We start from the raw sequence: 26189 nt of genomic DNA, 5'->3' as shown, positions 1-26189 counted from the left end.
GATCAGTTTAATGATTCAGCATTCATATTCATTTGTTAAATCCTGTCTTCTCTGTATAACTCCACCATCACCTTTGATCTTTCCACCCCTCTCTTTAGGGATGCTTGAGCTATGGCAATTCTAAATTTTTCTTATTGGAAGGGTCTGTCACTAATATGGGGTAGGGAGATGGAATTCTGTCATGTTCTGGAGAGGCTGGGTTAGGTTTCAGGACTTATCTGGACCAGGGACCTATCTGGAGGTTATAGTTTCCTTAATTTTTTTCATTTTTAAAATTTTTTTAATTTTTATTTTCTTATTTTTGTTTGTTTTTCTTTCCTTATTTTTTAATTTACCTTGGAGAAGTTTTTGTGTCAGCATTTGTAGATTTATATCAGTTCTGTGATAAATAACAGCTACAGAAAATTGCATTCTTGACCCATTCTCCCATTGATGGGTATTTTAGTTTTCAGATTTCTGCAACAAACAGTGTGTCCTGTTGTACTTTGTAAGTACATACCTTAAATAAGTTCCTAGTAGTGTAATTTCTGGATAAAGGTGTGTTGTATGCATTGGCCAGAACAATGCAAGCAACAGACTCACTAGATGATTTAAGGAAAAGAGGAATTGGTTTTTAAAGAGTAACAGGTGACTCACAGAACAGCTAGGAGGATGGGAACTGGATATGGAGCTACATGACCAGAATGTTTCAAAAATCATGTTGCAAAATGGGCCATTGCAGCGAAGTACAGGATAACTCCGTTCATCCTGTACAGTGCTGGTGCCATGTGGTGCTGCACCTTCGCAGGCCGCTCACTCTGCTGCTCTGGCTGCCTCAGGAACTGGGCTTACCTGCCATCCCTTTCAACTCCTTATAGGGAAGGGTAGGTGCTTCTAACTGGTGAAGCTCAACTTCCCACTCATAAAGCGGGGTTCCCCAGATATAGGAAGGAAGTGCAGATGTCTGGCAGCTCAAAAAAATGACAGATGGCATACAGAGCATTTTACCTTTTGAGAGCAATTGCCAATTTGCCCTCCATAAAGATTGGAGCTTACACTCCTACCGACAGGATATGAGAATACCTTTCTCTCACAGCTTCATCAAGACGGTATTTTTGCCAGCTTGACAGATGAAAACGGAAAGAGGTAACACTTAAGTTGAGACCTGAATGATAACTTAGTCAGTACAGCAGGAATTTGCTTTCTGTGCTCTCCCTCTTCCCCACAATAAGGGAAAGACTTCAGCCCTCGGTACACTAGGGACCAGTGTGATCAAGGAATGAAAAGGCCAGACTTTACTTGGATATGGCAAGTGCAGTAGGTAGAGGGAAATATTCCAGGCAGGGGGAGTAGCCCAATCAAGATGTGTGGTATGTTTTAAGAGAGTAGAGCAGAGGCCAGGCTGGAAAGAGGCTGGAGAGGGTCCAGATGATAAAGGCTAAGTTATGTTAATTTTGTCCTCAAACCAGGAAATGATAGGATTAGATTTGCTTGTTTGAAAGAATAGCCTTGCAGCTGTAGGCAGGAGGGTTGTAGTGAAGGAATTTGGAAGGAGGGAGGGCGGTTACATCCTGGCCAGAAATGTAGAGTGTGTGGTTGAGTCCAGTGGCATTAGGGATGACCTCTCAGAAACCAGCCAACCCTTACACCGGATCCTAGGTCTCTTGTCATCACTCCTCTCCTGATTTCCCCCTTGCCCACTCCTTGCTCACTCTTGACTGCAGTGTTGTAGTAACTCTTCCTCCTGGGGCCACTTCCTTCCCACTTGGGCTCTAGACCCCTTTGTCAGGGTGATTTCCTATTCCTTCTGCACTCGCACCCTGGCCCTTTGTGACATCAGGCTCTCGCCTTCCCCCAAAGGCGTTCCCACCACACTGCTGCTATGCTGCCTTCATTCAGAAATGGCTTTTCTGTCTGGAGTGTTCTACTCAACTTCAAGGTGATGACTGCCCCAGGCTGAGTTAGCAAGTTCCTCCCAGGGCTTTAGTGTGAAACAGATTCCAGGATTCCAGTTTTGGCCATACTCCACTTCCCCAGCCCTTCTCCCTTCCACCCCTGTGAAATTTTGAGACGTCTGAGAGTAGAACCTATGTCTTACTATTCCTGGAATTGGACAGAGTCCTGTGTGACTCACTGACTATTTGATGGTAAGTTAGTTTTCTGATTTTTGCTTGCTTATGTCAAAGAATGCCTGAAATTTAATGCTGGAAACCTTAATTGCTGTTTATTATTTGTGAACAGTTTACAATACTCGGAAATAGAATTGGTTCCTTTTGTGTGGCCCCTGCTTAAGCTATAAGAGAATATCACAAAGCATCCTGTGTACTATGTTATAGCTCCTTTTTATCTTTTCTTTCTTTTTTTTTTAAAGTTTAGTATTATTCCACATTTAAAACATATTTACAGAGTTCCTCTGTGCCAGAGAGTGCTGGATGCTGTCACATCAATTTCACTTAAGGGTCTATGTAAGGGATGCTGTTGCTACTTTATTGTCGAAAAACTGAAGCTTAGAGAGATTTAACAGTTTACCTATTATCATTCAGCTGTAAGTGGCAAAGCTGGGATTTGAACCCTCCTCAAGCCCCAGTACAACACAGCTGCTGTGATTTTACATTTTACAGATGTTATTTCATTAAGCTATTAAGCTTTGCTTCCAAATACTAAAAATATTTATGCAAATTCCCAAAGGGCATTTATTTGTTTTGCATATTTTCTAATGCTCAGTGTACAGATTTTCTAGCCTGCATGTTTAAAGAAGTATTTAATGAAACAGCTTTATAGTATCAAAGGAAATTTTGAAAATTATCCACAATTCTACCACCCCAAGACAACATGATTTTTAAAAATTTCTTTCTAATTCTAATCCATTGTGAAGAGTAGCCTTGTGCCAGAGAACAAAATTTTGTACTGCTCTGAGATTTGTCTTTGTCACCCTTTTAGATTCTTTTCACCACTCTTCACTTTTGAGCGAGGTTTGCATACATCTGTCCCCACTGTATTAACTGTACAGGGCTACCTTTCTTCTTAATGAACAAGTTCTTCCAGCTTTGGGTTTTGTTGTTATTTTCCTTTCTGTTTTTTTTTTCTTTTTGAGGGGGTGAGGGGCTGGATATTGAGAGAGAACTTCAGAAATACCAAAATTGGGTGGTCTTTGTTTTAATTCATGTTATTTATTTCAGTGCACTATAAACCAAACTGCAAACTATGGATAAAATGGAAGGCCCGCCTAAATCAAATCCCATGGAACATTAACATTCACTGAGGATTGAGGCTTTCTCTAAGTATAGCTTAAGTGAGAAAAGGAATATTTCATCCTAATTCTTATGTTTTAGTTAAATTACAAGTTTTATATTATGAGAAATAAAATGAGAACTTTGTAATTAATCTTTTTTTTTCCCCTCAGAGTGATTTGACAGTAAGAGCTGGAAGCCACAAATTACCGGGAAGAAAAGGGTGTCTAAATTTTGTCTACCCATGGGTCTATATTGGCGACTAGCCAGGTGCCTGAAGGCTACTCTTAATTTACATTGAATAGAAGACACCTGTCTTGTCTTGCTCATCTTTAACGTGCTGGCACAGCTGGATGCTGCATTGAGCTCTAGGGGTCCAGGAGGCTTTTTTTCTGAGTGTCTTTTCTGAGGATTTGCTTGGGAAAAGAATGTATTGAACTTCTTGTATTGTGGCCCTTAGACAACATTGCCAGAAAACCTTTTTGGACATGATATTAATAATGATAGTAACATTTATCCAGCTGCAATGCCAGCGGCTGTTGTGAGGTCCTTTGTAATTTGTAAACTCACTTTAATCTTTGTAACACTTTGTGAGATAGGTACTTTATCACCCCTGTCTTACAGATAAGGAAACTGAGGTTCAGAGATGTTACTTAACAAAGATCACACAGGCAGGAAGTACATGAGCTGGGATGGGAACCCTAGTCTCTAGGTCTCTTAATTTTTCCTGTTTGCCAAACCGCTGTTGAAAGTGGTGTGTGGCATATGGCCAGGCCAAGTGTGATTTGGTCCAGTCTCAGAAAACAAGAAAGGACCCCTTATTCTTCATTTAATTATTTCTTTTTTAAGGTACTAATTCGGAAGAAATTGCTGGTGATTGATTGTGTGATTGTTGAAAGGTGGGCAAGAGTCTTTGACTTTTCTTTATTAAGAAAGGGAAAAACGTTTTATTATATTTTTTACAGACAAAATGTGAGTTCTTTTAACTCGCAGATTAATTAGCTTATTCTTTTAACTTGTCAGCTTTTCTTTATTGGGCACACTGAAGTAGTGTCATAAGAAGCTTAGGGACCATCCTTTGTTATTAGTTTGGCAGTTCTCCTTGTAGCAACATTGGCAAGTTATATAAAATTTTTATTTTTTGCTCTCTTTTTCACATAGAGAATTAACATGAATAAAATTTCAAGCACAACATTCCTGGAAATGAGGCCCTTGGACAATTTAGGAACAACAACTTAAGGAATAAATATTGGTATGCACCATTAGGGAAGATTTGGGGTCACTGCAAGGGCCATCCCAGTAAAATTCTATCTCCGTAAATTGGTTATATAATTTCCTAATTATTGGAGTGCGTATACTAAGTCCCAGTTTACGGGGTCCCCTAGCAATTAAAAAAATTCAGGACAGAGTAGTAAACACATCGATGTCTTATCTTGTGGACAAAGGAGTGCTAGAATTAAGTTGGAACGTAGGTATATTGATAGGAAATTGAGACCTGCCACTTACTACTCAGTATTTTTACACTAAAGTGCAATCTTTTTTGTAGGTAGTTAATATCTCCAAATGACTTGATTTTCAGTGATATTTTATACTGATCAAAGCAGTGCATTACAAAATGGCAAATGCTTCTTCTGTATTCATTTTTAACCCTTAAATTAGTGTGAATTTAGCAGCAGCTATAATTTAATTTTAGGCCTATATAGAAGCCTCCTCAGAGGACATGGGGACTTCCTAACGCCTTACTGAAAATTATTTTTCCTGAACTAGAATGGCCTGTGTGAGCGTATACAGGCGCTTCATAAGCATGTGTTTCCATCGTGCGCAGTATCTGATTGAGTCTCTGTCCTTCAGTCCTTGCTTGCTGTTAGGTCAGGTGCTATGGAATGAAGTAACTTTGCTGGTCCAGGAAACAGTCACCAGAGGGTGACTGTTATAACTTAGAATCCTGGAAAAAGAGATAGAAGCCCTGGCTTTAGTCTCACTTCTGATTGACTAGGGTCCAGCCATCTAACCTCTCTGAACCTCAAATCTCTTATTCATAAAAAGAAGTGAATTGTTTGTTTTTGATGTTGTTGGTTTTTTTTCTTGACTTGAAAGGGTCACGGGGTTATTTGGACTCTGAAATGTCATGTTTGTTTGTTAACATATTATGTAAATCACAAGTGTACATGTTGCTCTCAGCATCATTTCTTGAGGCAGTGTGGCGTGGTGAAAAGAGCTGATTTTGGAGTCACACTGGGTTCAGATCTTAAATTCAGCTTTTATTAGCTGTTTCACCATGCACATTGGCTTCTTCTGTAAAATAATAATGTGTATGATAACATAAGTCCGTATTTAGCACATAGTAGATATTTGGGACATGGCATTTTGATAATTTTAGTGCTGACACATTCACTGTGTAGTTTTGTGTATTAAGATTTGTCTGGCAGTTTTTCTTGCTTTGAATAATATAAGTAGGATGCATTTTAAAAGATTTAAAATGTGTGGTGCATGAATTTTATGCATGAATTGTGTGATGCTATGGAATGCCAAGAAGAGAAACAACTGGGAAGCAAAAAAGTCCATGAAAGTTGAATCATGCATCTTGAATCCTGGTTGCTGCAAAGGTGGTACTAAGCCAATAGATGGTGCCATTATGTTAGGAAACAAGAAAATATTTACTTCTAAAATTCATCATTGTTTCAGAGAATATAACCTTTGACAGTCCTTAATCTGTTCTAATTAAAGTTGGACTTTGTTCTTGGTTCAGCATAAAAAAAATATTAAAAGTCTTGTAAGTAAAATGGTGAGGTATTGAATTAATGTATAGGCTTCTCTTCCTCCTTCTAATTCTGTTCTGACATTTTACCTTGAAGTCTGTTCTGATTTGAGTTTGGTCCTTAGTCTATATCCAAATAAATAAAAGCCCTTGTTAGGTTTACTTTTAGAACATTTAAATGCATTTTTCACAGTTTTAAGTTCTTTGCTTTGAAAACCCCTCTTTAGAGAAAATGAAGTTAACTAATTCATCTTCACCAGCTCTTGTTTCAAAATTGGACCAGAATTGTCCCTGTTGAACAACAAAAGAGAAATGCTTTTATACTCTAATAATCCAGTGCTTGGTTAGATGAACTGAAAAGTCATTGTGTACTATGTAGTTTATAGAACTAGGGATTTATTGTCAACCAGATCTGGGTTTGGATGCTTAATCTGCCATGACCAGCTGTGTAACTTTGGGTTGATCCCTTCATCTCTCTGAACTTAGTTTTTTCATCTACAATATGGAGATAATACCATTTAGTCCACAGACGAATTAAATGAGAAATATATGTAAGAGTGTCCCACCCATTTTTTTTCTTGTGTGCAGGATTTCTTGTTTCTGTGGACAAGATATTATGATTAAAACTAGGTATGCATTATAAATGTTTAAAATCTATGGTACTTTTGTCCTTGAGGGTTCTGAGGGACCTGAAAACTTGGAAAAGGCCTGCAAAGTGAAATGATCTGCAGTTTGGGAAGTTATTTTGAAGTGTGGACCAGAGTAAAGGATGCCTTTGAGAGATCTGTGAGTTTGGACTGCCTTGAACCTCCTGCAGCAGGAGGGAGAAGTGTGTGCCCTGGGCTGGGAAGAGTGCTGAGTGAGAGCTTCTGTTTCCTGGCAGGACCTAATGATGTAGGAGACTAATTGAGAGGCGTATTTTAAGGTAATTATCATCTTATCCCTTAATAACGTAGGGTTAGGTGACTCCTCGGTTTTAAGCGGAATGATTTTCTCTCTTTGTACTTTGTGGCATTTCATTAAAATAAATTAATAAAAGAAAATCTTTCACTTTTTAGGCCTGGATGCCCCTGATTCAGTCAGTGAGACTATGCACTTGTACAAAAAAAATCTCTGTTCCAATCTTCAGGTAGTGTTTAAGTTATTTACTGAGTAAAATGTAACTCCTTTTTAACTACCTTACGATACATTTAGAAAAGGAACTGCATTTTTTGAGAAATTAGTTTTTGTGTGAAAATGTCTTTGGTTGCTTTAATATACATTTCTAAGCATATTAAATGGAATGATTTTTTTTTACTCATTAGGAATAAAAGGTAGAGACTCTGACATTGAGGTACATTTGCTGATAAAAAGGAAGCATTCTTCCCCCCTCATAAGGGGTTTAAATGTAGTACTCAGTGCTTACTCAGGAGTGAAAACATCAAATTAAACTGTTTATGCTGACAAAGGACAAATCTGGATTTCAGCAAGCACTGCAAGATTGTGTGATTGCTTGGCTTGCCTCGCCTAGGAAAGCTTTTGGCCAAGACATAATGAAATGCATGCATACAATTAAGCCTTTTAAAGTCTGTGTCTCAGTTTTACCTAGTCGTGAGAGGTGCTCCACTGCTCTCTAGTGGCTGAGCATAGTCCCCCTGTACCAATATTGCTTTATATTCATAAATCAGCTTTTCACACTTTGGCACTGTTGGTGTCCAGAGCTAGCACCCAATACCAGGAGACAGGCCTTGTAGGCAGGAACAGAGTGAAAAATGATCCCAATCCGTGGGTCTGTGGAAAGCACCAAATTTTACTCAGAATGTGTGGCCATGAGCAAGTGTGAATAAGCACTCTGTCATGGAGAGCTGACACTGATGAATTATAAAATTCTGCTTCTTACTCTTTTAATGCCATTAACCTTTTAATGCTGTGCATCTTACACCTTGGCAGACCACAGTGGCAAACAGGTCCATGGGTGCTTAAAATGGACTACTCCTTAGCAGATGGATCGGTGTTTTTCCTGAAAATATCTGGTTAAATTTGGAGAAGAGCAGAACTTCATGACATGGAGAGAAGATATTTTGAAGATCTCTCTTTCCGTTAAAGTTGCCAACTGTTGGATTTGTTGAGAGTGATTGTCTAAAATAGCTCCTGGAGGAGGAGGACCTTGTCATGTAATTAGAGTAATTACAATAGCTATCTTTTCTTGAGATTTTACTATGTGATAGGCCTTCTGCTTTACATATGTCATATCATTCAACCCTAACAGCCATCCTCTGAGGAAGAGAAATACTCTTATCACTTTTGGTGATGTGAGGAAATGCAGGCTGTTTCCCCACTAGGCACAGTTTCAGGGGGCAGCCTTCACACTGTGCTTGATGTGATGTGTCCTGTAATAGCTTGGCACGTTGAAGGATCCAGAGGGCCTCAGGGATGTGCCATGGGGAAATAACTGGGAAGCTCTAGAGGTATGTGGCATCCTGTGCATCTTTCTGTTCCTAGTGCCACAAGTAGGCACCTGGGAATTGTTTGTTTGAAGAAGTGATTAGAAAGTTGCCCTTCTGGAAGATGCATAGACTTAAGAACCACAAGACCTAGGTTTGAACCTTGGCTCCACTTTTTGTTGACTATATTGCCTTAGGCAGATTATTTAAACCAATCAAGTCTCAGTTTGCTTGTCTGTAAAGTGGGAAAATACTTATGGCTCTTGAGTTCAGGGGCCAGTGCATACAAGATTCTGATAAGTGTTTTTCCCTTCCTCAACCTGAGAGAATATGAGCATTAACCTTTTTTAAAAAAGCAAATTAGAAAAAGTAAATTTTCTACCTGCTCGTTTTCAGATCTTCATAGAGTTTGACTTAGAGCAGCAGGTTTCAGAAAATGATTTCACTCTTTTCTTGTTTCTTCAGCATGTCAAATGACATAGATTTGCTAAGTTTAATGTTAGTACTTTAGTGAACACTGACACATGTAAAAAAACAGTATCCCTAATCCATATTAATGGAAGTAATTTTAAATGTATGAAGCAAGTAAAAGCAATAGCTAGACCAAGACTTTAAAATTTTCTTCATACATTTCAGATTTTGTCCCAACTTGGTATTTTTCTCTCAGAAAAAGTTAGATTCTAATTGAATTAATAATTGCTGATAAGATTAAAGATGCCGGTAGACATTTTAGAAAATGGAAACTAATTTCACTGATTTTTTTTTTTTGGGTGGGGGAAGTATGAGTCCATTTTTAGCTCTGGCTATTTTAAAATAAATGTCTTTAAAATAGATACTTGAGTGACATTGCTAAATAGTTACTGACTTAGTTTAATCATTTAAAACGTTTAACTAAAATTAGTCTCATTTGAATTTACAAACAAAACAGTGCAAATTATACCCAGATGTTTGGGAATCATTTTACTGAAATCTTAGGTAAAAGTAAATTTGAAAGAAAGCTTGTTTTGGGGTTGGGAGCTAAGAAAAGATAGTTACTTCTTCCAGGCTTGCTAATCTTGATTTTATGCATTTAGCTTTGCTGTATATAAGAGGCAACATGGTGGAATGGAAAGAACATCATGCACTTTAAATTCAGAAAGATCTGGACTCAAAATTCATGATTTGATAATTACCGATGATGTGATCTAGATCAGTTCATTGTTTTTCTGAGCTTTAGTCCACCTTTTGTAAGATGGGACTAATACCTTCTGCCTTGTCTATTGTCATATGAGCAACCTAAGCACATGAGAGTGTGCCTAAGGTATTAAATATCTTAAATACTGTGTGCACATATTGCAGCTATTTTCATTGTAATCTTTTAGTACTTTGTTTGCTACAGAGTAGACTTCTGGAAAAGTAAGGTTTGGCTCATCGCTGGTATACTCAAAGGACTTCATTATTAAGATGATTTTTACCTCTAAGACCATCCTAAGGATGGTGGTAAAGAGATACATGGTGAACTTACTAGTGTTGATTGATTGCTGTCATTCCTTAAGACTTGATTTTGCATGGATTGACCTTGATTCCCCTGTTTACAAATTTTAGGAATAAGCTACCTGCTGATGTTTTATAAGAAGACTGACAATTAGCAAGACTTGGTCGTTTTACATTTTTTCCCATCCCTTCACAATGTTAGCTTCTTATTTTCTCCAAATTTATGCCTTAAAAAATTGCAAGGAATGTAAGCTCTTTCAAGAAAAATTAGAAAATACAGCTAAAGAAAAAGAAACTAGCACACCACCGAGAAATAAGCACAATATTTTGATTTATGTTTGTGGTGGCTTGGAGTTATGTACCCCAGAAAAACATGTTCTTAATCTTTATCCATCCTTGTGGGGAGCGAGCCATGGTAAACAAGACCCTTTCATGAGATGACTTCAATTAAGGTATGGCCCATCTGAATCAGGATGGGTCTTAATCCTGTTACTGGAGACCTTATAGAGAACGCCACACAGAGAGAATCCATGGGAAGCAGCCAGAAGCTGGAAGTCAGCCATACCTGGAAGAGAAAGAAGATGCTGCCATGTGCATTGCCATGTAATGGAAAAGCCAAGGAGTGAGGATCACTGGCAGCCACCACCAGGAGAACCCCACTGTCTTCAGGAGAAAGCATCACCTTGCTGACACCTTGATTTTGCACATCTAGTCTCAAAACTATGAGCCAGTAAATTCCCGTTGTTTAAACTAACCCATTGTTATTTGTTTTAGCAGCTGGGAAGCTAAAACAATATTCTTCCAGATATTTGTAATATATATTATATAAATATATTTATTTAATAATGCTTTGAATTCCATTGTCAGATATATCTATTTTGTGATTTTTAATGTCTTATGTATGGTGGTATTTTTTAAATCATTTTTGCTCTCTCCTTATTTTTGCCTCCAGGTCTTTTCTTCTTGTTCTGCAATGCTTTTTTCCCCCCTTCTAACTGTAAACTTTTTAGTTTGAAATACTTTCAAACTTACAGGACTGTTATGAAAAATAATATAAACCTCAGATAGAGAACTCCAGCATACCTCTATCCCTCCAGATAGTCAGATCCACCAATTTTAACATTTTATCACGCTTGTCGTATCATCTGTCTATCCATCAATCTATCAAGCTGTCTTTCTATCCATCTGTCTGTCAACTCATTTTCTGAACACTTGCTCCTTGAACACTTAATACTTCCACATTCCCTAAGAACAAGTAAGTATATTCACTTAGGTATCCACCTTAAATACAGTTATCAAGTTCAGTAAATTTAACATTGATACAAGGCTTATAGTGTATATTCCAGTTTTTTCATGTGTGCCAGTAATATCCCTTTGAGCTTTCTCTCCTCCTTTGTTAGCTCCTATCCAGGATCATGTATTACCTTTGTCACTGTCACTTTAGTTGCTCTCTCTTTTTTTTAATTGTGGGAACATATTTGCAACATAAACTTCCCCATCTCAACCACTCCCAAGCATACCACTCAGTGGGATTAATCGTATTCACAATGTTGTAGAACCCTTACCACGTTCCATTACCAAAACTTTTCAGTCTCTCCAAATGGAAAGCTTAAACCCATTTTGCATTAATTCCCGATTCCCCCTACCTCCCACTCTGGCAAACTGTATACTAATTTCTGTCACTACGAACTTGCATGTTCTCTGATACTTTCTTTGTAGTTACCGTGGGGTTTAAATTTAACACCCTAAATCTATAACAATCTCATTTGCTTTGATACCAGCATACCAACATGGCTTTAGTAGTATATACAAACCATTTTTTTATACCCCCTCCATCATCCCACCTTTATATAGTTCTTTATTTTATTTATTTATTTATTTATGGATTGATTGATTGCATGGGCAGGCACCAGGAATGGAACCCCGGTGTCCAGCATGGCAGGTGAGCCACCATGGCCTGCCCTTATTTTATTTAAATGCAGTTTTATTGATACATATTATATATTCACATACCATGTAATCATCCAAAGTATACAATCAGTGGTTCACAGTATCATCATATAGCTGCGCGTTCATCATCACAGTTGACTTTTTTCTTTTTTTGTGAAAAATAACATATATACAAAAAAAAAAGCAAAAATTTCAAAGCATACCACAACAGTTAGTTGTAGAACAGATGTCAGTTTGATATAGCTTACAATTCCATAACTTTAGTTTCTACTACTAGCTGCTGCAAGGTATGGAAGACTAAAAGAAATAGCAATGTAATGATTCAGCAATCATATATGTAGTTATTATCACAGATTACACATTTATACATTAGGAGTCCAAAACCATTGTTTTCTCATTGTATTTTGTACAGTTGCCTTTTAGATCCTGTAGGAAGTAAAAGTGGGGTTAAAAACCAAAAATGCAATGATGCTGGCATTTATATTTTCCCCTTTTGTTACCCTTACTGGAGATCTTTATTTCTTCCTGTGGCTTCAATCTATTTTTTATTGTCTTCCTTTCAACCTGCAGAACTCTTTTTAGCATCTTTTGTAGGGCTGGTCTGGTGACGACAAGCTCACTTGGCTTTTGTTTATCTGGGAATTATCTGTGAATTTCTTCCTCATTTTTTCCTCTGTGTTTGTGATAATGACCCCCCTTTCATTTCTAATTTTATTTGCATCGTCTCTCTTTTTGTCTTTGTCAGTCCAGTTAAGGGTTTGTCAATTTTAATTATCTTCTCAAAGAACCAGCTTTTGTTTAATTGATTCTCTCTGTTGCTGTTTTTTTTTGTTGTTGTTGTTCTCCATTTCATTTATTTCCGCTCTAATCTTTGTTTTTTCTTTCCTTCTGCTTGCTTTGGTATTAGTTTGCTGTCCTTTCTCAAGTTCTTCTAGGTGTTCAGTTAGGTCTTAATTTTAAGTTTAGGGCTATAAATTTCCTCTCAGCTGTGCCTTCACTGCATCTTACACATTTTGATATGTTGTGTTCTCATTTTCATTCGTTCTGAGATATTTACTGATTTCTCTTACAGATTCTTCTTTGACCCACTGATTAAGAGTGTGTTGTTTAACCTCCACGTATTTGTGAATTTTCAGTTCTCCGGGTGTTACTGAGTTGCAGCTTGCTTTGTATAATTTCAGTCTTTCTAAATTTATGAAGACCTGTTTGTGCCCCAGCATGTGGTCTGTCCTGGAGAGTGCTTCATGAGCACTTGAGAAGAATGTAAATCCTCCTGTTTGTGGGTGCAACGATCTGTATATGCCTGTTAGGCCTAATTCATTTATCCTGTTATTTAGGTTCTCTGTTTCCTTATTGATCTTCTGACTAGTTGCTCTATCTGTTGAAGAGAGTGGTATGTTTAAGTCTCCCCCTGTTATTGTAGAGATGTCTGTTACTCCCTCCATTTTTGCCAGTGTTTGCATAATGTACTTTGGGGTCCCTTGATTAGGTGCATAAGTATTTATGATTGTTATTGCTTCTTAGTGAATTGCCTTTTTTTGAAATATATATATATTTATATCCTTCTTATAACATTGTCTCTTATAACATTTTGCACTTAAAGTCTATTTTGTCTGATATAGTATAGCTGCTCCAGCTTTTTGGGGGGGTTGCTGCTTACATGAAATATCTTTTTCCATCCTTTTACTTTCAACCTATTTGTGTCTGTGGGTCTGAGTCTCATGTAAGCAGAAATATAGGTGGATCTTTTTTTTTAATCCATTCTGCCCATCTGTGTCTTCTGATTGTTATTCATTCAATGTTATTACTGTAAAAGCCATCTTTACTTCAACCATTTTATCATTTGGTTTTTCTCAGATTATTTTTTTCTCTCTAGATACCCTTTCTACCAATAATCATAATTTCTGCCCTCTCCTCCAACCTCTCCTATTTTTCTATTTTTGTTTTTTCTTCCAGCCAGCAGTACTCCCCTTTAATATTTCTTATAGGGTAGGTCTCTTGTTAACAAACTCTCTCTTCTGTTTGCTGCTTTTGTTTATGCATAAATATTTTAAGCTCTCCCTCACTTTTGAAAGACAGCTTTGCTGGATAAAGAATTCTTGACTAGCTGTTTTCCTCTTTCAGTATCTTGAATATGTCATACTACTGCTTTCTTATCTCCATGGTGTCTGAGGAGAAGTCAACAGTGATCTTATTTGACCTCCCTTGTATGTGGTGAATTGCTTTTCTCTTTCAGGGTTCTCTCCTTCTCTTTGACATTTGACAGTCAGACTAGAATGTGTCTTGGAGTGGGTCTATTTGGGTTTATTCTGTTTGAAGTATGTTGGACTTCTTGGATTTGCAAATTTATGTCTTTTATGAGGGTTGGGAAATTTTCAGCCATTATATTCTCAGGTGTTCTTCCTGGCCCATTTCCCTGAGACTCAGCTCAACTCTTTCCATTTTTTTCTCTGTTTATTCTTCTGCATGTTCGAGTTCATTTGCTCTGTCCTCTGTTTGCTTATTCTTTCTTTTTCCTTTTCCTGTCTGCTCTTGTGTGTCTCTAGTATATTTTTAGTTTCATCTACAATATTTTTCATTTCCATAAAATCTGCGTTTTTCTGTGTATTCTTTCAAATTTTCTTTATGCTTTCCTATTGTCTTAATATCCTTTATCTCTTGAGCAATCTCATTGAGTTTATTTAGAAGATTTGTTTGAACATCTTTGATTAGTTCCAAATTGTGTATCTCGTCTGATTTTTTAATTTGATTGTTTGACTTGGCCATATCTTCTTGTTTCTTAGTATATCTTGTAATTTTTGCTGGTGTCTGGACATCTGATAACCTTGATAAGATTATTTTGAAAGTTGGTTTCCCTCTGTTGTCTTGTCAATTAGGTTCATGCTAAAAGTATTCTTTGGCACTTAGTATGTCAGTATTTCTCAGCTAAAACAAGGCTAGGGTCCCATGTAGGATGTGCAGACCCATTTCAAAGGGCTCTGGTGAAAGGGTCAAGAAAGCATCTTCCCAAGAGTGCATTTTCCCAGCCTTCCCTGCAGATGGTACTCTTTGGCTGCCTATTCCCCCACAGCCCTGTAAAGGTAAGCTATTTTTCAGTCCTCGGTCCCCTCTGTTTCTGAGACTGATGAAAATAATGGCATTGCAGAAAGCACCGAGGCTGTGGGTCCCTGTGGTTCAATTTTGCAGACCATTAGCTGGATCAGAACTGTGCCATGTCCTCTTCTATTCCAGGTAGGAAGGTTTACTTATCTGACCCAGTCTGCAGCATCCATTCTGGCAGGCTCCAAGTCAGACGGAAGCTGTTGGCTTTGAGGGTGGGGATGGGCAGCAGGAGCCAGAGGGTCACCTTCACTGGCCAAAGGTTGGATCAGAACTATACTGTGTCCCCATCTGATACCAGGTAAAGGGCTTCCCTTTCTCTACCACTCCACTGGAGCTAGCCAGGCAAGAATTGAGCTGACCAGAAGCTGCTGGCCTGATATATGCAAGAATTCTCCCCATTTTTTAATGACAGTTTTGCCATATATAGAATTCTTGCTTGACAGTTTTTTGCTTTCATCACTTAAATATGTCATCCCATTGCCTTCTTGCCTCTGTGGTTTCTGTTGAGAAATCAGAACTTAATCTTATGGAGGCTCCCTTGTATCTGGCACCTTGTATACGTCTCTCTTGTGGCTTTGAAAATTCTATCTTTGGCATTTGGCAGTTTGATTACAATATGCGTGTATATTGTTTGGAGTTTGTTGAGTGTCTTGGATGTGTATATTCATGTCTTTTTTCATTAAATTTAAGAAGTTTTCATCCATTGTTTCTTTGAATATTCTCTCTGCCCCTTTCTCTCTTCTTTTGATATTCTCACAATGCATATATTGGTTCACTTGATGGTGTCCCCATAGGATCCTCAGGCTTTTTCTTTTCTTCTTTCTGCTTCTCAGATTAAATTACTCTAATGGTCTTATCTTCAAGTTCACTGATTCTCTCTTCTGCCATCTCTAGCTGCTGCTTGAACCCCTCTAGGGAATTTTTAATTTCTATTACTGTGTTCTTCATTCTGTTTGGTTCTTTTTCATAATCTCCATCTCTATATTGATACTCTTTTTGTATTTATCTATCATCTTAATTTCCTTTAGTTCTTTGTCCATGTTTTTCGTTTAGCTCTCTGAGCATATTTAGGACTTAAATTTTTTTACATGGGCAGGCACTGGGAATCAAACCTGGGTGTCCAGCGTGGCAGATGAGAACTCTGCCTGCTGAGCCACCATGGCCCACCCTTTTTTGTTTGTTTTTAGAATCAGCCTTGTGTTTTTTTGTTTATTTTTGGGTGCATGGTCTGGAAATTGAACGCGGGTCTCCTGCATGAAAGGTGGGCATTCTAACCACTGAACTACCATGCACCCTTCAGGACATTTTTTTTTAACTTTTTTATTGTATAGTATAGCATATATACAAAGCAAAGAAATGAAAAAGTAATAGTTTTCGAAGCACACTCCAATAAGTAGTTACAGAGTTTGTTGTGGGCTACCATACGATCCTCTCAGATTTTTTCTTTCTAGCTGGTCTAGCATATGGTAGGCTAGAAGGCTTACATATTTTTTTTATCACCATAACTGACTTTTTTTCTTTCTCTTTTGTGAAAAATAATATGTATACAAGTAAGCAATAAATTTCAAAGCACATCACCACAATTCGTTGCAGACCATATTTCAGAATTTGACGTGGGTTATAATTCCACAATTTTAGGTTTTTACGTCTAGCTGCGTTAAGATACTGGAGACTAAAAGAGATATCAGCTTAATGATTCAGCAATCATATTAATTTGTTAAATCCTATCTTCTCTGTATAACTCCACCACCACCTTTGATCTTTCTATCCCTCTCTTTTGGGGTGTTTGGGCTATGACCATTCTTGACTTTTTGATACTGGAAGGGTCTGTCACTAATATGGGGTAGGGAGATGGAACTCTCTGATGTTCTGGAGAGGTGGGTCCTCTAGATTCCAGGACTTACCTGGTCCGGGGACCCATCTGGAGGTTTTAAGTTTCTGAAAAGTTACTCTAGTGCATGGAACCCTTGTGGAATCTTATATATAGCCCTAGGTGTTCTTTAGGATTGGCTGGAATGGTCCTGATGGGGTTTGGTAGGTTATGATAGGTAGCAGTATCTAACTGAAGCTTACGTAAGAGCAACCTCCAGAGTAGCTTCTTGACTCCATTTGAACTCTCTCTGTCACTGATACTTTTTTTTTTTTTTTTTTTTTTTTGCATGGACAGGCACTGGGAATTGAACCCGGGTCTCTGGCATTGCAGGCAAGAATTCTGCCACTGAAATACCATCGCACCATCTGCCACTGATACTTTATTAGTTACACTTCTTTTCCCCTTTTTGGTCAGGATGGAATTGTTGATCCCATGGCACCAAGGCGGGATTCATCCCTGGGATACAGCTCCCATGTCTCCAGGGAGGCTTTCACTCCTGGGTGTCATGTCCCACCTAGGGAGTTGGAGGGGCAGTGATTTCACTTGCAGAGTTGGGCTTAGAGAGAGTGACGCCACATCTGAGCAAAAAAAGAGGTATATTTAGGACCATTTTTAAAAAAGTTTTTGCATAATATGTCCCAGGTCTGATCTCCCCGTTGATAGTTTCTCATACTTTAATTTTCTTCCTGAGCCATTGCTTTCTGTTCCTTTGTATGTTTTGTAATCTTTTCTTAAAATTGGACATTTTGATATTTTAATATATTACTGGAATTTAGACCATGAGGTACCTGCTCACTAATTTTGAATTCAGCTAGTGTTATGATAGAGCTTCAGGAGCTAACCAAAAAAAAACAATAAGAAGAAGGAAAAAAGTCTTTCCCAATCTTTACACATTGACTTGTGCCAGCACTTTCCCTCAGTGCTTATCCTTACAATAAGTTTAAAAGAACAACTCTAGGCCAAAGCAAAGGGGCCTCCCTGGTTCTTTTTGGGCATGTGTCTTATCTTGGGCATGCACGTGTAGCCCTAGGAATTACCCCATTTACCCAATAAAAATTCACCTCTTCCCTAGAGGACAGTTTCCTTACTGTCCCAGCACTGCACTGTATGTCCCATAGCCAGCAATTGCTTGTCCCAAGCAGCATGACTTGATTGCTTTCCCACAGCATTATGTGGAAGAGTTCTGTGAGCTGCCTTCGACATGCAGGGCAAGTTCTTGGACAGTGAATCCCTCAGACCACCATCAGACAGACTGGATCAGACTTTGCATCCCAGAATGTACACGAAAGTTACTCTGCTCCCTCTGAAACTGGGACCAGGGATTTGTACTGGCAATGTGGGTCGTCAGGCTCTGTTCTGAGCTGGTAAGATGTGGGGAAGAGGCCAGCCAGGGTGCCACAAAATCCTACTTTTAAGTAGCCTTTTTCATTATTTGGAGGTCACCCTATTACTGTAGTTCTTTAACTGTTTTATAGAGCTTTGAGAAAGATGTTTCTGCCAGTTCTTGCTAGTTACTCAAAGCCTCTGTGTAACTATAGACTCCTGAAGAGTCTCACTCTGCCATCTTGTCAAGGATAAGGGCTTGCCTCCCGATTTTTTTGCTAATCTAAAAAATGATCTTTTTATATACATGATTTGGGTACTTTTCCATTTATGTCTTCAGAATAATTTCTTAGTAGGTAGAATTACTAGATTGGTGTTACGTACAGCTTTGTAATTTCTGATCAGGGCTTCAAAATTGACCACTAGAACAGTTATGTCAATTTATGCTTCTACTAGTGTTCTAGAGTTCCCATTTTACCACACCATTGTCAGCGCTGGGTATTGTTATTCTTTTTAATCTTTGCTAAACTAAAAGACAAAAAATGGTTATTTTATTTCAATTCATAATTCTTTCATTACTAGTGAACTTGAACAATGTTTCCAAATATTTTAGGCCTGTTTTTTATACATTGCTCTGCCCTTTCTTTGTTGGGATATTCGTGTTGTTCATCCATGTACTCTTTAGTTATTAATGTTCTGCATATTGCAAATATTCTTTTGCGTTTCAGGGCTTATATTTTACCTTACCTACAGGAGTTAGTAATTTTTTCAAAGCCAGTGGCCTGCTATTAATAAAGTCTGATATTTCATGTTAAAAGATTGGTCTGGTTATTAAAGACAAATCCAAATGGAATTGGCTCTTGGGACATTTTGTGATTGGGACCTTCTCCTGGAGATGCGCAGATGATAGGCCACTCATTGTCCCCTTGAAGGTCTGTGGGTGAGTTAGGCTCTGACAGTCAGATGTACGGACCATGTTGTGTTCTCTGCCCAGATCTCCACACAACCATCTGCAGTAGGAGGAGTTTTTAAATGAGCACATAATGGGAGCAGCTGAGTTGAGGTAGTGCCCATCTGAGTGGACTGTGGTGAATAAGGGAGTGCAGAGCAGTTCCTGAACCTTGCTGGTGAAAGAGGGCTATGTTGTGTAACTAATCCCCATCCCTTTTCCTCCCAGCCTGGTTTCTGTGTGGTTTAGGAATCAAGGAATTGTTGAGCAGAGTGGGTAGGGAGGCCTGGTGAGCTTGGGAAAGACAGCGGATGCAGGAGGTAAGTGAGAGGGGAACTCAGTAGTCATCTCTCTAAGTGCTGTTCACTGAATTGCTCCTCATTTATCTGTTTTAAAGATAGAGCTTTGTTATGGAAGCAGCTCTGGCTCCTTAATAACTGTGGGTGGGCTGAAAAAGGCAGTTTGGTGAAGGTTGCTAAGGAGTAGCTACGTGGAGACTATTGATGAGACAGATAGCTTCGGTAGTAGAATGCAGAAACCCGGTTTCAACCCCGTGATATCACGGTGATTTGGACCCACACTAGAACAATGTAATATATGGTTTTGTGCTTTTAAAGACTTTTTAATTTTAAAAAACTGAACTTGCTTTACAGTTGAGTTTGTCATGTTAAGTACAGAATGGAAAATTAAGCAATAAATGGTTTTGTTTTAAAATCAGGGCATTTATTTTGTCCTTCCTTTGGAGCAAGCTCAGAGTTTTCCTGGCTCCTCCACTTAGTTGTACTCAGTACAGCTTAATTCAACAGATACCTATTTAATGCTTGCTGTGTGCCAGAGACTGTTAGGTATGGAAGATGCAGATATGAAAGGATGGACAAGTTACAGAGATGGGATTGATAAACTCTCTTGGAGTGTGTGTGTGTGTGTGTGTGTGTGTGTGTGGTGGTGATCAGAAAAGAAGTAGTCTCTTAGCTAGGGTTTGAAGGTTGTGACTAAGATTTCTGTAGATTGTCAAATGGGCAAAGAGAATATCATGTGCCCAGGCGGGATAGGCATGAAATGGCATGGGTTTGGTTTTGTTGGGGTATTAAGTGTGTGTGCATTTGGAGGGATCGGGGGCTGGTAGACATAGACCTGACCTGATCATGGAATGTTGTGCGTGTCCTTTCTGAAACTATATTGTGACATATAGAACTTTCTGAATGAGGGAGTGAGAACTTTCTGAATAGGGTTACACCTGAGTCACGAATCCTGCCCGCACTTTTAGTCCTATAACCTTAGACAAGATATTTCACCCTGTTTTAATGAGTGGTTTTGAGGATGAGTAAATGACAAAATATCATGCTTGGCATATTATGGGTGCTCAAGAAAATGATCTTATTTCCTTTTGACTGCCTTTTCCTCCCTATCGCAGTGTTTTAGTTTGTAAGCTGCTGTAATGCAATATACCAGATATGGAACAGCTTTTAAAAAGGGAATTTATTAAATTGCAAGTTTACAGTTCTAAGGCCATGAAAATGTCCAAATTAAGGCATCCATAGAAAGACACCTTTACTCCAGAGAAAGGGCTGGTGGATTTCGAGGTTTCTCTCTCAGCTGGAAGATGGGTACATGGCAACCTCTGCTAGCTTTTTCTCCTCATTTCGTGAGCCTTCCCGGGGGGTGTTGTCTTTCTGCATCTCCAAAGATCTCTAGCTGTGTGGGCTCTGCTGCCACTAAGCTTTTTCCAAAATGGTTCCCTCTTAAAGGACTCCATAAGCAACCCCACCTTGAGTGGGTGAAGATACATCTCCATGGAAACTATCTAATCAAAAGTTATTACCCACAGATGGGTGCACCACATCTCTGTGGAAACGATAAAAAAAGATCCCACCCAGCAATATTGAATGATGAATAAAGAACATGGCTTTTCTCTGGGGTACGTGAAAGTTTCAACCTGGCACATGCGGTATAAGTTTTTTGATGGCAGGCCTCACGAGCTGTGCTCATAGAGCCCATCCTGCATTTGTTAAAATCATATTCCCTCTGAGAAAATTGGTGTGTCCTTCACATGACACATTGATTTTGTAAAGGAGAGGCCACATGTACTGAGTAAGCTGTCCTCTAGCTTTCCTATTCTTTTATTCAAACCAGATTGTTCTGACATTTCAAGTGTTGTTTTGGGATAGAGAATCAGGCTAAAGATCCTTCAGAGGATTTTTGCCTATGTTTTGGGTGTGAGAGAGAGTCCTATGTTAGATAGTTTGGATACTGAAATGGACATTATGATGGTGTATTGGGAAAATGTGATATAATATTTAAAGTTTTTTTAGGTCACTTGGCTGCTGTACTGATAAAAAATTTTCTGATGACTAATTACATAGAGTTTTGGGTGTTGGACCAATATGTAGGCAACTCAAATGAAAATATTAAAGAACATTAGTTTCATAGAGTTTACCATCTTTTTTTTTTAATAGCCATCTTTGTTCCTTCCCCATGCATTTTTCTTTTTTTTTTGTGTGCGTGGGTCAGGAATAGCACGTGGATCTCCTACGTGGCAGGCAAGCATTCTACCACTGAACCACGTTTGCACCTCGCTGATCGCATTGACTTGATGTTTTCTGAGGTTTTGCATCTTATTTTCTTGTTACTTGCAGTCATATTTGAAATTCTGACTCAGTTTTCTTAATAGCATGCACGTATTCTGAGTCACCTAGAAGCCTTTTGGTAAAGTCATTTGTACCCAATCTTCTAGTACTTCGTGTATTTCTGAGGAGGTCTGTTTTCCTAAAGAGCTAAGGGCAGGAGCTAATTTGCAAATAATTAAAAAATTGTTTTTAATGTTGAATTTTCCTCACTTTTCAAGTATATTTTGTGGCTTGCTTATCTTTGATTTTGGTGAAGCAGAACCAAGCGGAAATCCAGAAAACTTCACAGATGCGTGTGTGCGCGTGCGCTTGTCTAACTGTTGAGGATGGGGAAGGGTGGGGCTTGGTGTAAAAAGAATCCAGAAGTACAGGTAGCAGGAGTCTCAAAAGTCACATGTCTGATAACGGGGCAGGGATCTCTACACTGGATAATCTCTTTTTGTTCTAAGAGTCTGTGGATTTAGTTTGTAATTTTTGCTTATAAAAAATTTATCTTCAGTGTTGTTTTTACACAAGAAAAAAGTTATTTTTTAAATTTTATTTATTTTTTTAAGGAAAAAGTTTTTGATAAAGGAAAAATTATATTGGGAAGGAAATATTTTTCATTTCTTACAATATTGGATGAAGCCAAGCAAGCAGAAGGAAACATATATATGCCTAGAAAAAAGACAAGGGTAAAAAAATTATTTACTGTGAAACTGCCAAAGAAAGGATGGCGTAGGAGAAAAAAATGGGGTTAGTAATTTTTATAGAAAAATGCCTTTAAGGAAGCTTCAGATTTTCTTTTAACAAGAATTCTTTACAGTTTTCCTCAGTTGTTAGCTCTCAGATAAATATCCCCCTTTCCTCATGTTTATTTTGAGCCTCTGTTTCCTTTATTGATGGGTTTTGTGCCTGCTGTTGGGCTTTCTGCAGAGTATTTTGTATTTGGAAGTATTTTTTTGAGATTTTCTTATTTGCAGCTTTCTTGTTTCGAGACACCTGTCCTTCATTTTCCACACAGAATCAGCTAATTTTTCTTATTAAGTCCAAGACTTGTTCTTGCCTGTGACTTAGAACAGAAAGCATGCTTTCTCCCTCTTGCCTTCTGAATCTCAAAATTAACATGATTCACAAAGTATTGGTGGAATTTTACCCTTTCTCCAGATTCTCAAGGACATGTTTACTTTGAAATTCAGTAGTTTGGAGGAATTTGCTCTTGCATATATGCTCATTTCATTTGAGGACAGTGGTTTATATCTGTTAAATTTCTTATGTCCTATCCAAAGGGCTTTTAGTATCCCTTTAGATTTCCATTTTAGTTTATTTTTTATTTTTTAAGGAGAAAGAAAGTAGGAGAGGGGAAAATGGGGTTGCCTTTTGCTCCCAAAGACTAAATGAATAGTCATTGCTTGTAATGGTGGTCTACACTAGAAGCTTCCTACTGCTTTAGATGTGATGTATCCGCTACTGTGAAGGTAATGATCCTCAACCACAGCAATATTCCATAAGAGAAGTATCTGTCATATTCATTGGGATTACCATGTTCATTGATTTGTGTCTGTAAATCTGCTGTTTCTACCCTTTAAATTTGATCTATAATTGGACATCCTTAAATGGTTCAGATAAGGTAGTCTGTATTTTCTCAAGGAGCATTGCTGTCAGCTTCTCCTTTTTCATTATACATTCAGCAGACTTGATAAAATCAGCAGGACACCTCATTTGAAACTGTTTAATCGCAGCTTTTTTCCTTTGCTAAACCATTGAGGTGGTCAAGCGATGTACACAAATCATTTTAAATAGAAAATATGGTTTTCTTGGTGACCCAGCTAAATAGATAGTGTTATGCAAAACAAGTTAAAAAGTAATAAATGCCAAAAAAATCTTCTAATTGGAGTAAAAAATTGTGGGCAACTCTATTCTCTCTCTAAAAGTAGCAATCCTGAAATATTGCCAGGACCCTGTAAAGACAAGATGTTGGTTTCCTAAAGATTCTCTGGTTTCTGAACAAAGCAAGTTTAAATTTTCAAATAGTGCTGAGCTGCCTTTTGCAACCATTCAAAGGGAGCCCATACTTATTCGCAGTGTCTTTATATTCTACTTTTGTAAGGATAAATTTGCTATCCGTTAATATCTGTGCAGCATGACCTTTCAGCCATTTGCTATCGTGATAATAAATTTTTGTTTCTGTCGTTTTGTCTACTCTGCTGTTACTCTTCAAAGTACAAACTAAAAATAATAGCTCCAAATAAATGCCACATAATAAAGTGTTTTACAGTTGTAGCAGGAATAACCTGGCGGCAGCAGCTCACAGTCTTATTACCATTGCTGGTGCGGTAGTTTCTTCCCTACATGTCAAGGTGACTGCACAGGGCCAGCTCATTAAAACAGCCCATTCTTTCTAACTGGCTTGGTATTTAGCGCCATACCCTGCAGCCTGCCGAGGCACAGTTGTGGAGCATAAGATTCGCAGAATAGGATGTATGAAGTTATGTGGCATTCACTTTTTGAGAAAATCCAAATTCTTACAATTCGCATTTTACTGCGAATGATTTACAGTTACTCCTCCCAGCAGAAGTAGGGCTGGTTGCGGGTTTGCCTGAGATAGTGGTAAGTGTGACTCCAGGCTTTTGAAAACAGATCAGTGGTTACCTGGGTTATGTGGTCTTGGAGGATTAGTATTTGCACTATACTTGAATATGACATTGGGGGTGTTCTGCCAGTTTTGCTGTCCTGTGGGAAACTTTAGATGGAGAAGATTGAAGTAGGTAAACACCCTGAAGTGTATCTTTTTCTTACAGGTTCTGGCTCCTTGGCAGCAATGGCTGTGTTTGAAGATAAGTTTAGGCCAGATATGGAGGTAAGTAAAGTCCTTATAGTTTTATTCACATTCACATATTTTTCTAGTTGTGTGTTGATGTGCAAATTGATTGATGCTTCATTCCTCCAAATCTTGTACAACACAGTTGTTAGTTGAGATGCTCTTTTGTACAGACATTGTGTTTGCTGGGAAGACTGGTTACTTCGGAAAACTTCATTTTGTATGGCCCTGTTGTGACCTCCCTTGGGCTTGAGCCTGAACTATCAGCTTTTTTCTCTGGGTTCTGGGCTGTCTAAGAATCTTCTTTGGCTGTAAATGCTGCTGCAATGTAGAATGTTTCCTTGTGCACTAAGCTTTCAGCATCAAGTTATCTCAAAATGACAGGTTTTTCTGTTCTTTCACTAAGAATAGAGAAACTGTATGTCTTTGCATTTACAAAGACCTGACCTGAAAATGGGGGCAGTTTAAAAAATTCCTATAGATTGTTCTTCATCTGACAGAAGATGGGAGTAAGATCATGTGTGTGACAGACTCTTCTGAGTGTGATGAATCTAGTGTCTCAAATATATTTTAAGAGAATCTTTCCCTTTATTTTCTTTGGCGGTGGGGGAGGTGGTATCTTAATGGCATTCCATCTATCATGGGTTTCATATTAAGCAACTCCCTCAAAATCTCTGTTTACAAATCCACAGGTCTTCCAGTACCACCTTTGAAAGAGTGTTCAGTATGTTTGAATACCCTTGTTATCAAATTATTTTTCTGTTTGTGCTTCATCCTTGCCACTAATCATAGGCACATGAGTCCTGAAGGTGGCCTTCATCAGTTCTTAGTTTTTTGATTGGTGTTAATTTTTTGATGGGAGTATCAGCTTATTTTCAATCAATTAATAGGTAGTTAAGAAGTGATTTACCCTATTTCTTAATATGTCTAGGTTTCTGCTGATTCTGACTTTGTGGTGTTGTTTTGTTTAGGTACCAAAGGATGTCTCTAGGAGTTAATTTTGACAGTACTTTGTGCCTGATCATCTTTAGAGAAGATAACACATTTTAAATTTGTTCTTCCATCATCTCATTGTTATTGCAGCACCGAGTGTCAGGAACTTTTTCAGTCCTTTAAAATTTTTGGGCCAAGTGCTGTGAGAGCCATAGAAGGTAGGGTTGTAGACTGGGACAGAAGTCTCCTGCTGGAAACCACTACACCTCTTGGTACATGAGAATATCACAGATAAGTGATCTGGTTACCAATGACTAAATTTCTTCTCTTTCATGGACATCTACAGGAATTAATACATGTGACTAAAGATAGAATTTAGTTAGATGTTTTATACTCAAAGTAGTATTGTTTTGTTCCAATTAAGAGTAGTAAACAGTCCAAGTATCAACAGTTAAGGAGATTAGGATTCTATTCTCATTTCTCATTGTGAAAATTTATTCCCATATCAGCATCATTTTCTGTTTGGGGTTCTTAAGATATGCTAGATCAGTTGAAAAAGAAAAAGAAAATAAAGGTCTCCCAGCCTTCTAACTAAAGGGGAGGAGTTCCTAAGGCTTTACAAGTTCATTTGTGCTAACAAAGGCATAAGACTCTGATGATTTTCATTTAGAAAACTCCTTATAATGTCAAGTTCTCTTTAAACCACATTAATCTTCTCAAATTTTCTTGAATGCTTTGTCTATTTCCCGTTGATTGGGAAAGAAAAATG

At 38.1% G+C, this 26189-nt stretch overlaps 1 protein-coding gene across 1 annotated transcript in view; it reads left to right on the top strand.

Moving 5' to 3' along the window:
* Positions 1–26189, top strand: part of PSMB7 (proteasome 20S subunit beta 7) — a 75864-nt gene that overhangs the window by 22661 nt on the left and 27014 nt on the right. The window contains exon 6 of the mRNA XM_077144461.1: positions 24468–24526. Coding sequence (XP_077000576.1) covers positions 24468–24526 — 59 coding nt within the window. The remainder of the gene's footprint in view (positions 1–24467; positions 24527–26189) is intronic.

Source organism: Tamandua tetradactyla, chromosome 2, assembly GCF_023851605.1.
Source record: "Tamandua tetradactyla isolate mTamTet1 chromosome 2, mTamTet1.pri, whole genome shotgun sequence".
NCBI lineage: Eukaryota > Metazoa > Chordata > Mammalia > Pilosa > Myrmecophagidae > Tamandua > Tamandua tetradactyla.
This window is presented reverse-complemented; position numbering and strand designations above follow the sequence as displayed.